This window comes from Eschrichtius robustus, chromosome 7, assembly GCF_028021215.1.
Source record: "Eschrichtius robustus isolate mEscRob2 chromosome 7, mEscRob2.pri, whole genome shotgun sequence".
Taxonomy (NCBI): domain Eukaryota; kingdom Metazoa; phylum Chordata; class Mammalia; order Artiodactyla; family Eschrichtiidae; genus Eschrichtius; species Eschrichtius robustus.
The window spans coordinates 122330825-122348097 of record NC_090830.1 but is presented as its reverse complement, the minus strand read 5'-3'; the positions used below and the strand labels follow the sequence as shown (position 1 = coordinate 122348097).

At 47.4% G+C, this 17273-nt stretch overlaps 1 protein-coding gene across 33 annotated transcripts in view; it reads right to left on the bottom strand.

The window, feature by feature from the left end:
• The window catches only part of TCF7L2 (transcription factor 7 like 2), a 197872-nt gene that overhangs the window by 23066 nt on the left and 157533 nt on the right, over nt 1–17273 (bottom strand). For 26 of the 33 annotated variants that reach the window (XM_068548586.1, XM_068548579.1, XM_068548565.1 and 23 more), the window contains 2 exons: nt 2791–2923; nt 351–453 (listed from right to left, as the gene is read on the bottom strand). In XM_068548586.1, the coding sequence (XP_068404687.1) occupies nt 351–453; nt 2791–2923 (236 nt within the window). Of the gene's footprint in view, nt 1–350; nt 454–2790; nt 2924–14579; nt 14703–17273 lie in introns of those variants that run through there. The other 7 variants (XM_068548567.1, XM_068548572.1, XM_068548580.1 and 4 more) reach the window with 2 other exon arrangements.

Below are 17273 nucleotides of genomic sequence, written 5' to 3'. Positions count from 1 at the left end.
GAAGAGCCACGATCAGCTTCACAGGGGAGAAGCCCTCAGAGTCTTCTGCAATTCCCAAAGTACCTTAAGGGTACCTTTGTTCACAAAGAAGAACCTAGGGCCTCTGGGGACCATGGGTTCAGAACGCCAAGTATCAACAGCCTTTTTCTTGTATCATCCACCTGAATGGCTACTGACGTGCCTGCTTTCTCCACAGGGCATTTCAGCAAGCATCTTCCCCATGACCTCCCACCCACTGCCCTCCCTCCCCAACTCTGTCTTCTACAAACACAAACATACATGCACAGAATAAATAATAAGCATGCCCATGTAAGAAACAAAAAAGGAAATTAAAAAATGGAACTCCTTACTGTGGTACTAACCATCCTAGCGGATGGGGGATTTGTCCTACAGTGCCGGGCGATAGTGGGTAATACGGAGATATATCTGGAGGGTGCGGAGGCCGTGGGATTCCTGAGAGAAGAAGCAGAATTTTAGGTACAAGAGAGGGAGAGAAGGAAAGAGAAACTGTCAGGTGATGGGAACAGGTAAAGGATAAAGGGAGACATTGCCTCTGTAATCCTAGCATGAGGTTCTTTTCATGATTCTGATCCTAAGAACTTGTCAGTAAGTTTCATCTCATTATCTCTCTGCCACAGCTTGAAAAGTTTATCTCACTCTAGATGGATCTTACACTGGCTAAATGCAGACGAACTCAGAAAATGCCAGCTTGGATATCTCTGCCTTATGTGATTGGTATGATTATTTGAATTGAAAAAAAAAATCTAAAGGGGTTGGCACGTAGTAGGGGATCAAGTAATATTAAATCCCTTTGTCCTCACAACTTGTCCCTTCCCTCCTTCCTTGTAATTCTAATGACTTACCTGCATGAGTTACTCCTCTGGTTTCTAACATACTTTTTGAGTTATGGCTTTTGAAAGGTTACCCTTGCCTTCTTTCAAAAAAGTTAATTCTGTTTAAATGTGTCCAACTCCACTTTGAAGATGAGCGGAGGAGAAACTCACACAATGCCTTGGCATCTTATCCAAGGCAGAATCTGAACTGAACAGACCGCGAGATGTTGGAGGCCTGGTACACTCAGTTCTAGAGCCTGGTTTTCTAGAGGACCAAGTCACCTGCGTGAGTTAACCCACCCGCCGCTGACTGGGTACCGCTGGACCACAGGGGCTGAGGAGTGAGTTCTGAAGGTCCGTGCCACCGCACACTTATTAATTCCACAGGAACGCATCCTGCAATCAATCCTTAGAAATCAAGAGGGCTGGGAGCAATCTGGACCCAGAGGAGCAGATCCACGCAGCTCAGGTGGGAAGCAAAATGAACAATTCCTCAGAATTAAAACAGTATTGAAGGGCATGAGCTGCGTGTTCGCGGATGAAAACTATTTCATTTTTTTTTTTTAATTCTTTCAGGAAGCTTTTAATCTGTAAATTAAGCCTCCCTGGGTGACATTTTCATGCAGACATTGTTTTCTCTCTATTACAAAAACCAAACAGATTAGCTGGGCTTGGACCCCACACCAAGCCATTCGCACACTTGAAAGAACATTCGCAGAGGAAAAGTAAACAGTCCGCAGACGTTAATCATATGCTTTACGATAACCATTTAAAAGCTATTCCCTGTACTACCATTATTTAAATGAGACGTTGAAGCTGCCATTTACTCGTGGAGCCTGGGGCCGGCTGGCGGCCTCCTCCAGCCGTCCAAGCACCAGGCTCGGTCCCCCACGAGCACAAAGGGGGCTCAGAAGCTGGTGAAAGCCAGCTAATGTGTGGCTTCATTCAGGGGCAGCCAAGGCGGCCTGAACAGGCAGTCTACCTCAGCTCAACACCAAACAATTCCCTCCGACAAAGTGACATGGAAATAGCCATTCTGAATCCATCCTTCTAATTAACTAGCTGGGAAGAGAAACTAACCCGAGCCAGTGCATCGCCCAGCCAGAAAGATACACCCCTGGCCTTAGCTGTTCTCCCAAGACCACCCCACCTTGTTTTATATCTTGTTGCAGGGGAGCTGTAAGTAACCTCACCTTCTCCCTCTCTCCTCTTTAGGGAAAAAGCACGTGGGATGGAAAGGAGGGACAAGTATAAAAGCTGGAGTAACGTGGCATCTTCTGCCTGAGACCCTATTGGTTATTCCGTGATGCAATGAGGAAACCATGTTGGACTTGGGTCTTCCCATCTGCAAAACGGGCTTGATAATAAATACCTAGGATATTGCAGGGGAGGAAGAACTCAAAGAAACCAGCAGACAGAATGCAGAACCCAGTAATGTGGTCTCTCGAGGCTGCACCAAGTCATCGTCAAGTGACTATAGTCCCTTAGCCACCAAGGAACTGGGGCTTCAGGGAAACACGCTGTTAGGGCTCTTATACTCCCAAGGAGCTGAGGAGGAGTCCATGACATGCCTCCAAAACTATTACTGCCTCCGAGTCTGTTTGAGGCTCTTGGAGTTATAAGCCACTCCTAAGAATCACCGAGTGACTCATACCCAGGTTCCCAAGACAGCCCCTGCAGGCGTACCCGGAGCTCTGAAGAGATCCTTAGCACTGCAAATGGACTTCTCCAAAGGGGAGGAGAGATCCACTCCCTCACCAGGCTCTGGCCTCCCTAAAGAGCATCCTTGTCAACATCCGGGAGAGAAACAGAAGCCTCTCCATCACCACTGCAGCCAGCCCCCAAGTCAACATCCCTCCCCACTGCAGCCAGCCCCCAAGTCAACATCCCTCCCCAGCAGGTCCCCTGGTGGCCCTGGGACCAGCACACTCTCTTTGCACCCAAGCACTCGGCCTACCTGTTTTGGGGTCTACGTCAGCTGGTAAGTGTGGAGGTGGGTTTCCCGGCGTGAAGTGTTCATTGCTGTATGTGATAAGAGGCGTGAGAGGGTGGACATGGTGGGGGTGTTGCACAACCGGCACTTTGTTCGACTGTGGGGAGGGAAAGAACAGAGAAGGACACCGTCACGCCAGTTCCGACAGCCCAGGACTCCCGACCCTCAGGATGCCCTGACCACTCCCCACACCCTCCCAACCTGGACTTTGTAAGATGCAGTCAACTCCGCCCACTGCCCTGGCCCTGGTCCATGTACTAAAATAACAGACAGCTGTGATTCAGCTCTCTGGGTAGGTGCGCCTCAGTCTTTACCTCACCCCTGGGCCTGGCTTTTAAAATACCTTCTCCACCACGACCCCATCATGGAGCCCAAGAGTTTGCACTCTTCCCATCAGCAGGTAAATCGGAAGTGGGGGGCTCTAATCCCCCAGGCCTACTGTGTTCCTGCAGGTGGCGGGGATCTCCTACCCCAGGGCCCCACGGGAGGGACCTTCAGGAGGCAGGCAGGCTTCACAGGGGACCGGCTAGGAAAACCGGCTAAGGAAACCCTTGGTTACAAGAAACCTGGCAGGGCCCTAATCCCACCCACCCAGCCTCCTCATCCACCACCCCAGGCTCTGAACCCCTCCTGGCCCCTTAGAACCAGTGGGCAAACTACAATCTTTTACAGACAGCAAGGATGAAAAGCCTCACTCATGGTCTGGTTGGGAGTGTGAACTTCACCAGAAAGCTCTAAACTGCCAGGCGAGCACCTGCATATTTTATGCAGATTACAGCAGCCCAGGTTCATTAGGAATCTCATTAGGAAGTCATGGGTAATGCTAACAAATTAACTGGATGATGATGAATTGGGCTAATAAAAGGTATGTACGCATTTTAGAAATGGGCAGTTCTAGAAAACAAAGTACAAGGCATTTTTACGTTTGGGAAGAGTTGCTAGGTGGAGAGAAGGAGAAAAAAATAAAAAGAAAAGCATTTTAAAGATTTTCCTAGTTGCAATGACCAGACCTTCCCAAATTATCTTCTGCTCCTTCCCCCACCCCAGTCTCAACCACCCCCTCCCCCGCCCACTATAACTCAGCCCAGCGAGATCACAAAGAAAAACTTAAGCTGAAACAAGCGGACTACTGGGCCATTTACCGAGAGTAATCCAATTGCAAAAAACCCTATTCCCAATAGAGGATTTTCACTAAAATCCTACAACAGGGACATTTAACCAGATTAGGTACCAGCAAAGATAAAGAGGCCAGTATTAGATGATGAATGGATTAGAGTCAAGTTTCATTTTAGAACGTGTCTTCATTTCCTTTTATTACTTTTAGGAAGGCACAACTTGCATTAACATCAAGGAAAAGGAATTGCATTAAAAGAAAAGAAGGAAGGTTCCAGTGCTGCACACTAGCGCCTCTTGAGTTCAGGGACCACCAAGCAGTTAGTTCTCTGTGTTTTTCTTCTTGTCCTTTTTTTTTTTTTTTAATGGGTGAAGAAAGAAGGGGTGTGATATAATAAGAGTATTTCTTACCACAGTTAATTGTGGGGAGGGCATTTTAAAAGGCGCTTCTAACTTTTTCATGGGTATGTTTGGGAAGAAAAATATGGCTTTCCTAAATGCTCCGGGAAAAAAACACAAAAAGAAGCCAACACGCCCAACAGCTGGGTTTAATGATTCCTATAAACAACTGGACACTTTCAGAGAAAGACGGTAGCTAGAGGCTCATGGGAGCCTTGTATCGTGAACTATCATTTTGCAATCACAACACCGAAATTAAAAGCACCCAGCAACACTTCCTTCGTCAGCAGCTATGAAGGTCTGGACGTGGCCCACGTCAGCTGAGTGAAGGGCAGCCACTCCAAGGCCAGTGCCAGCATCTCATGGTCATGCACTGAGGAGTCTTTTAGGAACCATTTCTGTTTAGGACAACTTGAAAAATAACCAACAAATAAGCTCTCACTGTGTGCTGGGGAGGAGAGGGAAAAGAGCAAGAGACAAACATATCACATGGAGTGGAGACCATTAGGAGGAAAGGAAAATGACAGCTGCTGCCTTCTAGACGCTTTCTATCTGGCTGGAAAGACACACGCCCGCTGAAATGAAAGAAAGCAGACCAGGGCTTCCCTGGTGGCGCAGTGGTTAAGAATCCGCCTGCCAATGCAGGGGACATGGGTTCAAGCCCTGGTCTGGGAAGATCCCACATGCCATGGAACAACTAAGCCCGTGCGCCACAACTACTGAGCCTGCGCTCTAGAGCCCACAAGCCACAACTACTGAAGCCCACCAGCCTAGAACCTGTGCTCCGCAATAAGAGAAACCACCGCAGTGAGAAGCCCATGCACTGCAACGAAGACCCAATGCAGCCAAAAATAAAATAAATAAGTTAAAAAAAAAAAAAAAAAAAGAATCCGCCTGCCAATGCAGGGGACATGGGTTCGAGCCCTGGTCCGGGAAGATCCCACATGCCACGGAGCAACTAAGCCCATGTGACACAACTACTGAGCCTGCGCTCTAGAGCCCACAAGCCACAACTACTGAAGCCCGTGCGCCACAACTACTGAGCCTGTGCTCTAGAGCCCGCGAGCTGCGACTACTGAAGCCCGCGCGCCTAGAGCCCATGCTCCGCAACAAGAAGCCACCGCAGTGACAAGCCATGAACCGCAACAAAGAGTGGCCCCCACTCGCCACAACTAGAGAAAGCCCGTGCGCAGTAACAAAGACCCAACGCAGCCAAAAATAAATAAATAAATAAATAAATTTATTTATTTATTTTAAAAAAGGAAAAGAAAGCCGACCAGTCCCAGACAGTTTAAAATAAGTGTGGAATAACTGTGGGACCCATGGGAAGAACCACAGATAGCCCAAGGGAGGGAAGATCGTCACTTAGGAGTTTGAAGGACTTCTAGGGAACGGGACCACCACAAGCAGTGGAAGAAAGCAAGTGTATAAACCTGTGATGGGAAAAGGGCAGTGAGACTTGCATTCCCCAGCTCTGGTTGAGTCAAGCATCTCTCAGGATGCTTATCATGAACTTGGATCCCTGATACTAAGAAATCTCTCAGGAGGGACCTGATTCGGTAGGTCTGGGCTCAGGACCCAGGCATCTTGGGTCTGCCTATGGAGTACCACAGGTGTCTCTTCTGTTTAGCCATGACCCCTAGACCAGAGAACCACGAGAACCACCAGACAAGCACAAATGTTAAGAGACTTGAGTCCTAATCATGAATTGAGTCCTAGTTCTGACAGAATCCATGGAAAGGGCTTAGCACAAAACCTGCCACATGGTAAGCACAGGAATGGTGGCTTATTATTGTTGTTATTTTTGTTGTTCGGGAGAAGCTGCCTGATGGCACGGTTCTGTTTGCGGTTCACAAGTGCAAGTTCCATGGCTGTCTTCCAAGCAGGAAACGCTGGGGAGACCCTCTTTCTCTACCTGTCCACTGAAGGATGAAGACAGCATCTGGGCAACAGCGAAGTTCACAGGTATGTGAGAAAACTTCTCCCTCTTCCTGTTAGATACATGTAAAAGGGGATTCTAACGAAAGTTGGACACCTGTTCTGGCTGCCATCACTCTCATATTATTTTGCACATCTCAGCCTACTAGCCAATTAGTTTCTTCCTGTTCAGTCAAAACTCTATAGCATGGGGAGGGGTGGTCAGAGGAGGGTAAAGGGATCTGAAGTTTTAACTGTTGCCTGGCTTTGGGATGGGGGATGTAGGTCCTACTGAGACATGGAACTCTTTTCTGATGTGACCGCATGACAGGCAAGTCCCTAGAAACAATACAATCACATGGCTCTCCAGGCTGGCTGGTTCCTAAGCAAGCACAGGGAGATGCAGTCATACGTGTAGAAACCAGGGTCTAATTGCCACTCCCACTGAACCGGCCTGTACCTGGACTGCTTTTATGATGGGAGGACGTCCTTCTAGAAAATGCCCATGTCTCTCCAGCCTCAGATCCCCACAGTCCTTTCTGTCTGCACCATATTACGTCCACTGCTGGGGTCGCAATAACCTTTCTTGGTGCCACCATAGCTAAGTCCCTGAAGGACAAAGACGATGTGTTGCAGACCTTTGTGTCCCCTGTAATGCCCAGACTGTGGGAGTGGGGAGCACACTCTCATAAACTGCATAAGAACCACCAAATTGCAACAGTAAGCATCAGAAGAAGAGAAGGACAGATAGAGCCAGCCTCACAGATTAATTTCAGTAAATGGCGCTGCTCTTAAATGGCGTCTACTCAGAATCACAGAGTAGAGCTGGGGAGGTGGAGAGCACGTCAGAAACCATTCAGTCCAATACCTTATTATAACAGCGTCTTTAAAAAATGGTTTTAGAGCCCACTGGCTTGCACACGGTGACCGAGAGTGCAGTCTGAGAATTCCAGGAAGACTCGGGTTTAAATCCTACTTCAATCCAGCTGTGTAACCTCTCACAGGCCTTCGTTTCTGTGTAAACTCTGGATGAGAACTGTGTCTACCTAATAGGGTTGTTGTGAAAATTAAAAGAGATCATGGGCTTCCCTGGTGGCGCAGTGGTTGAGAATCTGCCTGCCAATGCAGGGGACACGGGTTCGAGCCCTGGTCTGGGAAGATCCCACATGCCGCGGAGCGACTGGGCCCGTGAGCCACAACTACTGAGCCTGCGTGTCTGGAGCCTGTGCTCCGCAACAAGAGAGGCCGCGATAGTGAGAGGCCCGCACACCGCGATGAAGAGTGGCCCCCACTCGCCGCAACTGGAGAAAGCCCTCGCACAGAAACGAAGACCCAACACAGCCAAAAATAAATAAAATTTTTAAAAAAATTAAAAAAAAAAGAGATCATACCTGTAAAGTGCGTATCAGCACAGTGCCTGGCACGTCCACACATGCCATGCAAAGAAGCTTTGACAACTACAGTCCAATGAATACTAACAACGAGGGCACAGTGAAGGTGACGTCTGCTACCCCTCCGGTCTCTTGTCATTAAATTCACAGGGGGCAACACAGTCCCAGACCGCACTCCTTACTGCAAAGGCAAAGACGTGCACGGCGGGGCAAGAGTAAGTACACTGACGTCCTGCAGCCTCCCTCCCTCAGGTGCACGCCCTTCTAAAAATGTGATGTTTTGTCCATAAATATATTTTATTATGTCTTTTGAGAAAAACCATCACTTTATTATGCTAATACATAACACTGTCACAGAAGAGTTGAAAGTTAAATAAGAATAGCCAATGACAACCAAGGTCCTTCCAGAAACAGGGGGAGGGCCTCGAAGTAGGAGCTGATATAAATGAAACACGGAACCACCCCCCCAAATAGGAAATGTCCCTTAGACTTTCCCCTTCGCTACGAACAGCTCCCACTTCTTTAGAGAGGTCTTTAAGGACTGTGTTCAAAACTGTACAACCCTAAGAAAATTCAGATGTGAAAAGTACCTTTTGTGAGGGACATGGAAAACCTTCCAGAAATGCATCCAGGAAATCTAAATTAAAGCTACAATGTCTGCTGGGAGCGTTGGTGGGGTAAACAGGCTGAAATACGTATCTCCTCCCTCTTTTATCTTTCTACAGAGTCCAGTGTTCAAGGCAAACAACTGTAACATAAAACTAGGTGCCTCTTAGGCAAGCGCTTTATCTAAATATTAAATATGTCTTCAAAACTACCCAGGGGTGCGAAATCATTACCTCCAGGGACAGCTAACTGAAGTTCAAGGTTGTGAGAGTGGCAATCATGGGAGGCTGCATGGAGAGCTTAAGGTGCTGCTAGTTAAGCCTGAAAGAATATGATGAGCGCTGGCAATCTCTGAGCCACAAAAAACAGCAAACATTCCTAAAATATTCCACACAAGGTCAGGGAGTTAGGCCACAGTTGCCCATACACACCAGCACTACCGGCACCTGAAACTCACCCAGAGCGCCACTCAGGACCCCTTGCCTAGACAGCCCTCTGACCGAGACCTCTCTGGCTCACACCAGCGCAGCTCACAGCTGCCACATCTAATGGAGCCTGGCCCCTGCGTTGAGTGTGACAGACTTTATTCAGTCCTCACAAAGAAACCTATGAAGTAGTTGCATTTGTTATTAGTTCCACCCAGCAGGTGAGGAAACCTGTCCCAGGTCACAGGCTTTGCGAGCTCACCTGTCTGACTCTACCTCCTGCTGCTGTGTCTGCGGAGACGAGCCCTGGGACGGGATTCACTGCCAGGTGGGGTAGTGAGTTGCTGCACCCAGTAAGCCCAGCCTGGGCCAGCCTTCCCAGCTGGACACAGATGCTTCAGGACTCCTAAGGGGATCTGTCCCCCATACTCCCACCTACCAGTCTCTGGAACCTAGACCAGTTCAGCACACAATGCTCCCGCCAACCCCCAATGAGGAGTAGCTCAGGGCTGCCCGCCTCAGCCAGGCACGCCCTTGCTATGGAGCACGAGGCATTTTTAGCAGGGATTTTTACACCATGTGGTGGATTATGGAGGGAGGGGTGTAAAACATTTAGTGGCATGCTTCTGCTTCTCAAATACAGACACAAGCGATATCAGGGCCCATCAGGATTCTGGTGATAGATGTGGTCAGTTCTGGCAGAAAAGAAAAAGTCAGCTAAAAACCCGAACTTATCAAATGAAGTAAACATTATCTATTTAAAAGGAACCAAAATCCTCATCTGACTTTAAATTATTGAGGCTTTATGTTTTCTACCTGGAGGAATGGCTGTTACTCATTTCTCCCCCCGGTTCTGTTCGTCAAGCCCTATGGGTTTTGAGCACTGAATGGTGAAATTAGAAAGAAAAGGTCCTTTAACAGCCCTCAAAGCGCACAAAGCCTTTCCACCCAAAGTATTCATCCTACTGCAGTGGGAGGAGCGGGGAGGGGGCACCCCCTGTGGCTGACCTTTGACCCCTCGAGAACCCTGAAGCCCGGTGTTCTGGCCATGCCACCCTCATCGCCGAGCGCCCACACACCCGTCCACCAAATGTTGCTCTCGATCGGGAACCCGGCAAGTGAAAGGGTGATTCAGGCCCTTCTAGATCCCCCTGCCGGCCCTCCTCTCACCCCAACCCCTCCACTTTCTCTAACTGTGGGGAACCCAAAGGGAATGAAAGCTCGCCATTCACCCCGCAACCTATTAATCAACAGACGTTGAAAACAAATAGAGCCATTGCTAGCCCTGGCCTCTCGGGTGGCCGGCCCTCCTCTTCAATACTCCCCCCTATGGCTCTCCCTTGTCTGAAGAAGAAAAATGGGGCCAGAAAGCGCCTTTACGGGGACAGCACAATAAAACAAAAGCAGCACAGAGGAGCATTTGTCAGCCTTCTCCCCTCCCCAGGCTGGATATGAAGGGTCTTCAGAGTCTTAGATGACCGGCCCTCCCAGGGTCTGAAATCAGCATCAGGAAGGGACACTGTTCACTCAAGGTTTACATTGAAAAATGGCTTTATGGCTCATCTCTATGCATTTTTTTCCAGATGCCACTTACTATGGCTGCACCAAGGTCAATGGCGACTAGCAAAACGTTAATAGACGCTGCTAGTCACTGGAGTCGTGGAGCGCAGATGAGGAGGAGGGGCTGGGGTGAGGAGAGGCCGTTTCTTCCTCATCAACAACCCCTTGTTGACTCAACTAGTCCTATTTTTTTGGGCTATGAACCAGAGTGGAAGGGTCAGCGACAGTAACCTTCCTGCCTAAACAACCCACTGCATCAACAAGGAGCAGCCACTTGGGTTACTGGGATGATGACGTCAGGGAGAAGCCTGTATCCAGGCCGGTGCGCACAGCCTTACTTACCTGCTGAGCGTCTCGCGACTGCATCCCGTAAGCCTCCTGCATGCACAGAGGGGAAGGGTGGCGGGCGGACATCCACCGCGGCCTGAAGGGCTCTTTCCACCCTTTACTCTGCCCCTCTCCCCTCACAGCTGTCCCGAAGCCCAGCCAGCGAGGACCCACCTAGTGCAGGGGCCGTTCATAGTTGGGCACTGCTCCACTCTAAGGCCTTGCCCCCAGCTAAGGGGGCACTGTTTCCCTGGGCAAGACTTCTACTGATGGCTACAGCACTGCCTGTTGGAAATAATAAATAACACCGAGAAAGTTTTGCTTGAAGAAATGAGGTGGTTAAGAGAAAGGAGGTCTACCTATGATGAGATGCAAAAAAGAAACACCCATTCTGCAACTATAGCCTGTATCACCCTGCATCACCCAGCCTGCATCACCTGGCCTGAATCATGTGCGCAAAAGGCTGCAAAGTTACAGCTTCTACAACCACCAGAGCCTGGCACTCAGGGTGCTGCTTATTTGTTTTGTGAATTATCAATGGCTGACTTTTTCTCCCTCCCCGCCGCAACCCTTCTTTCTCTGGAATCAAATCCACTTAGACAGCAAGAAGAGGGAGAGAGAAGATTCTCCCAGCCGTCTATGAAATTCTGCCGACTCATAGTTCCTCCTGTACTCACACAGGCATTAAAATTCCTCGTGCAGGGAAATGATTGAACAGGGCAGGCAGGGAGAGAATAAATGTGCAGCCAATTTTCATCCACATTCTCACACACATATGCATATACATAGAACTAACACAAACCATCCTAAGCTCTTGGCCTTTTTTGGGTCGTTTTGGGGGGGTTTTTTGTTTGTTTTTTTGTTTGTTTTGCCCCTTCCATAACAACCCGGCGGGTAACACACCAAACAGATTGCCAAGCATTAAGGGTCTAAGGGGCCAAATTCAGCATTTCTTAATGACCTTTTCTCAATCCCCCAAAAGGAGGAGGGGAGGGTGGGAGGGGGGCTGGAGGTGTTAGGGTGGGGAGTGGACACACGAATGGGAACATTTAAACCTTGAAAATAAAGATGTGCTCCGGCTGCCTGGCTTTGTGAACATCGCAGCCAAGGCCCGACCCAGCAAAGCTGTGCTTTCACAAGCTCTTGAACAATTACTTCCAGTTAAGTTCATTAAATATAATTCATTTCCACTCATTCTCATTTATTTTCCAATAAAAAGAAAGCATCCCATTGTGCTTCCCCCCAACTAACCTTTAAAGCACTTGCGAGCTTAAGTCTTGGCCCGCCCGGTCCAGGCTCGCCCCTGACCAGTGAGTTCCCAGGGTTTTCTTCCCACCTGCCACAGGATCCCGGAGGGGAGTGAGGGGGTACGGCAGCACAAGGGGGCCCTCTGACCGTCCTAATCCTCCACCAGGTCTCAGAGATGAGGACCAGCCACTCCACCCTGAAGTAATTCCCCAGGAACTGGCAACCTCCATCCTCCCGCAAGATATTTTTCTACTACTTGGGCATTAAATGATTAGCGTTAGCATAATCAATCTTGTTAAGTGTCCGAGTTTGCAGGGAATGTTTGGGACTTGGGTAAGAGGGTACAGCTGTTTCTAGGAGAGCCGATTTTCAAAACAGAGCCAGGAATAAAACTAACCTATTCCAAATGAAGAAATCCAAAAGCTCAAATTTAAAACAACTTTTAAAAAAATAACGATTTCCAGACCATCTCCCCCCCCCCCACCAAACACAACAACCCCAAATCTAGGGATTCCTAAATAAGATGGAAAGGAAATCACCAATTTTGATTTAGAATAAGTTTTAAGTACATAATGGTTATTACATCCTGGGGATTTCAAGAAAGAAGCAGTGAACAAAATCTGATACCACCTTTCTAATTTATTTATAACGAACAGCTGTATAAAAACGTCTTTCGTATTTCTTAAACACCCTGTGCCTAACTTTCCAATCTAGATGGTATTTGAAAACCATGCCTGTTACAGGAGTCTGATAAGTTTCCTTCAGAGAGCAGGTAGATTTCTCTCTAGTAACAAACAGGTGAACTGAGAGGAGGGATGGACATTTTCACGTGGCCCACGGATACAAATGGCCAAACCTCGGATTTGGCAGGAATTCAGCAAAGACAGACTAAAGAGAAGACGAAAGCAAAGGCAAAACTGCATTCTTCTGCTCTATTTTGCCCTGTTAGTGTCCCAAACATGGGCATTCTTTAACAGACATCTATAGCCTCCATAAATGATACATGTAAAAGGACACGGAAATGCAGTGTGGTGGTGAGGACACAGCACCGCTACCCCCTCTGAATGCAGCTGTTGAAAGTTTAAGGTAACACGGGAATGACCCAGGCAAAGTTCACTTAAAAAAGAAAAAAAAAAAAAAAGCCTTCAAATGTGTGCAGAAGTATGTAATCTGGAGGGCATGTCAGGATTTCATCACATTCCAAAATATTGCAGAAGGAAAGAATTCCATGACATAGCTCAGCCAGGCCTCCACCATCCCCAAACCACAAAGGGGAGGTTTCCCTAAAAATACAAGGTTGCAGGCTCCGTTGCTTCCAGAAAACACGGAGGCAGCAGCCTGTTGTGACAATACAAAGATCATAATATCTGTATCATCAGAGTCGGGAATTTACCCTTTCAAAGGAACTCCCTTCACATAAGCCATAAAGAATGGAGGTTTCCCGGTCCCCAAAGCAGCAGGACCGCTAGAAGTAACCCAAGTAATTTGAGTAAACAAAGGTCTGGAACCTTTCAGGAATCTGGAAACGGGAGGCTGTGCTGGGTGGGAAATTTGTGGCGACACAATTTATACACTTGCAGTGCCTGCCTGCACTCTCTTCGCCACAATTCATGACAGTTTACACAATTGTACATTGAACTAGAAAGTTGCACAGAACCAGAAAGGAAAACCAAGACATACATCTGTCATTCCTTCATGCTCAACTAGAGAACTATCTACCACCTTGATAGTTCAACATGACATAGGATTTTAATTCATGATTTTGAAAACACAAGGACTCTTACAGTGTGTAGTATATTTCATTCCTTCTTCCCCCAAATATGGGATCTAAGAGCTGACTGACCACTGCAAATGTTTCTGTTTGGCCATTTAACAACAACAAAATAATAACAAAAGCAATAATAAAGACAATTAAGGAATCGCCTCCGAATTCATGAGAATGCCCTTAACAGCTTGTGGCAAAGGATTTGACCCGAGAGTTGAACAGAGTATCAAGTATTCTAAGCGCCAAATTGGTATTGCAAAAGGGCCTTCTTCCTAATCATTAACAGCACAATAGGCTGTCATCAGTCCCTTGCTCAGGTTTCCAAAACACATTTTATATTAAGTTTACAAAATACAAACACCGCAAGCAAGACTGGAGCCCTAAAAGGCCAGCAGCATCTAAATTTGGAGATTGAAAATAAATACAACCAAAGACATAGCAACACAAAGTTAGCATTAAATATGAAACCACAATACACAGTTTACACAAGCCCTGCTACTGCAAAAGCCTTATTGCTCAAAAATGTCTCAAGCTTCCAAAGTATGCTCCTCTATGAGGGCATGTCATTTTTCCTTCTCTTTCTTCCAGTGGAGCCCACCCTGGTGGGTGAAGCGGAAAAAAATTGTTAGAAGAAATCCCAAATCCCACCCGCCCTTTTCCAGATTCCAGCTCGCTTGCACTTGGGGAGCCAGGTCTGCATCGCTATAGAACCATAAGGATTGTGATGAAAGTCAAGCTTTCTCTCCTCCCCATCTTTTTTTTTTCTTTAACCCTTTCCCCCCTCCCCCAAAAACCACTATGAAAAGTACACAGTGAAAGAGCACAGCTTGAGGTGACCATTTATTCTTGTCTTGTTTTTCCTTCCCACCGTCTGAATTAAAAAAAAAAAGCACAAAGGTTTAATGGTCAAGACCATAAGCAAGGACATGAACACGAACACACACACACACACACACACACACACACACACACACACACACACACACACACCCCACTACTCACCCAGCAATTCAAATTGAGGTGCCAACTGCCCAACTGGTGGAAGAGAGTGAGCCCAGAGGCCACCGTGCCTCCCTTCCCACTCAAATCTTCCATTCCCACTAAGATGGTATCCCTAGGGTACATAATAGCTTTGGTTTTCTTTCTCTCCACCTCAACAAAAACTTTCTCTGTACCTTCAAGATGGGACTGGGCCAGCTTTTTTTCTCCTCCCTTATTGCTTTTCTCACTTTTCTTCTTCCTCCCAGCTTCCCCTCCCTTTATTCCTTTCACTTAAAGAGCTGAAAAAAAGCATCTTAAAAGATGGAGATGGCTCCCAATTTCTGCCCTGGGGTACTCAAAACGCTCCAAGTTCTCGCTCACAATGCCTGCAGTTATTTTGTTGATTCTTCCCTTTCCACACACGTGCCTCAGAAACCAAAAACAAAATAAAACAAAAGAAACCAAATAATCTAGTTCGACTGGTTGCAGATTAAATTTTTAAAAGTTAATGAAAAGAAATTGCTCCTAGTTTCTACTCTGTACCACTATGAAATCCGTGAAGGAAGGGGGAAGGCCAATCTTCCCCAGCCAGCTCAGGGCACTAAGCAGACTTCCCCTCCCTCACCCGTTACCTTGGGCAGCAGGGACAGAGCTACCGCTAAGAGTAGCTAAGAAATTACGGTCAGCCGTGAGGGAAAATGATCAACCGAATGCAGTAGGCAGGCACTTTATCTGCAAGATTGTCAAATCCCTCAAAACAAATTTCTTAGGGAGAGGGCTGCCATGGGAGAGGGGGAGGGAGGAGGAAAGTGTATTTTCCTGTCACAGTGACACGGGAGTGACACTTGGTAGGGCCTTGCCAGCCTCGCGTACACACCCCTCTTTTCCTTCCAGAGTAACAGACTGTGCCTGAAAGATTTTCAACTGACCTCTCTGGAAGCAGAAGAACGGAAGCTTCCTGTGTTCCCTGGCATTCCAGTAGTCTGAAGGCTGACTCGCTTTTTTGATTGTGAGTTTTGTGAGCTTCCCCAGAATGAGAAGGGGAGAGAGAAAGAGGGAGGGAGAGGGAGAGAGGAGAGAGGAGAGAAGGAGAAAGGAGAAAAGAGAAAAGGCAATCCCTGAGTCCCACCAACCCGACTTACTTTTCCGGGGTCTCTCCTAGGTTCCAGGGCCGGGTACATGTGTGTGGGTTTAACTTAATTGGAGTTGAGAGGCTCAGACATCATAGGCCTGAAATCGTTCTCTTTTCCATGAAGGAGGGGAGTGTGGGAGGGTGTCTGCTCCAGGAGGGGGTTAAAGACACAAGAAAGTTGCAGAGGACAGAAGTCACCCAGAACGCCTTTCAGGTCCTTTCCCACCCCAAGTGTTAATTAAATCATTTCGCCCTCTTCAAAAGCAAACACACAACTCTGATTTGCATGCAGGTAAGAAAACACCCCTACTACTGCCACATGGGATCCCGGCCCTGTCTTGCTTGAAGCAAGACCGGTGGCAAAGATTCGGTTTCTTCTGGCGCGAGACACCTAACGTACAGGAGATGTTTTTAATTTACCGACTCGACTGCCCAGCTGTTTATCTGCAAAGCCACAGGGCTCTTTTCATGATGTTGGTCTTTAAGCAATCTGTTAATACACCAGACAAGTTAATAACCCTCGAGCCAGCCCCCCACCCACCATACCCCCTTCCACAAAAAAACACAAGGGCTGGAAGGGCTTCAAGATAACAAAAAAGTGAGGCTTCTTAATTTTCTTCCTCTCCTCTTTTAAAATACTGCTCCGTGGCCCCTCTTTCTGGACTTATCCCGCCTTCCTGTGTAAGTGTCAGGCAGCAAGCTTTAAGGAAGGCCCTTAATACCAAAACAAAACCCTGCCATTTCCCTTTACATGGAGGTAACAAAAGCAATGAGGCTCCAGTTTGACAAGTAAAAAGCCCCAACACAGCCCCCTAATTGCCTTCCCTCCCTCTATTCACGTGGACCACCACACTCGGGCAGCTGCCTTTGTCACACATGCAATTTCTTAAGTAAACTGCAAGTTCCTTCTCTGCTGACGGACAGCTCCCAATCATTCAGCAACAATAACTCGTGAAGTGCAGCCAACAGGATGGGCAACTTTGACTAGAAATTTATATTCTGGCTTTCTCAAAAGACAAGGAAAATGGAAACAGCAAGAGGAGCCAACACATTCCAGACAGACCTCCTCCTCCGCTGCCGCCTCCTCCTCCTCCTTGAAAAGGACAGGGAAATCTTGTGAATTTCTTCAAACTGAGTCCTCCTAAGAAACTATTCCCAGATATCTACTGTTCCACTGCTCTGTTCCGAGGCAGTCCCCAAGGTGCCCGGTTGTCAGAAGTACACCCACGTTTAGAACATTTCCGTTTAAAAAAAACCCACAAGGTGATCGAAGGCGAAGGCTGCAAAGTTCTGTGGGATTATTTTTAAAAAAGACTTCCTCAAATCAAAACAAAAACAAAAAAAGCCAAAAAAAAAAAAAAAAAAACCCCAGGAGACCTTCCTTTCAACATGACATTAACAATCATGTGGAGGAGAAATAAAGTAAGACAACGGGAGGGACTGCCCATTTACATCCCACGGTCCTCATCCACATCATCAACAAAGTTCTGTTTTTGTTGTTTAAAATAAAGAAGTTTGAGATGGAAGTGAGAGGAAATGGGTCTTGGAAGAAAATATATAAAAAGTACAAAAATGCGGATCCT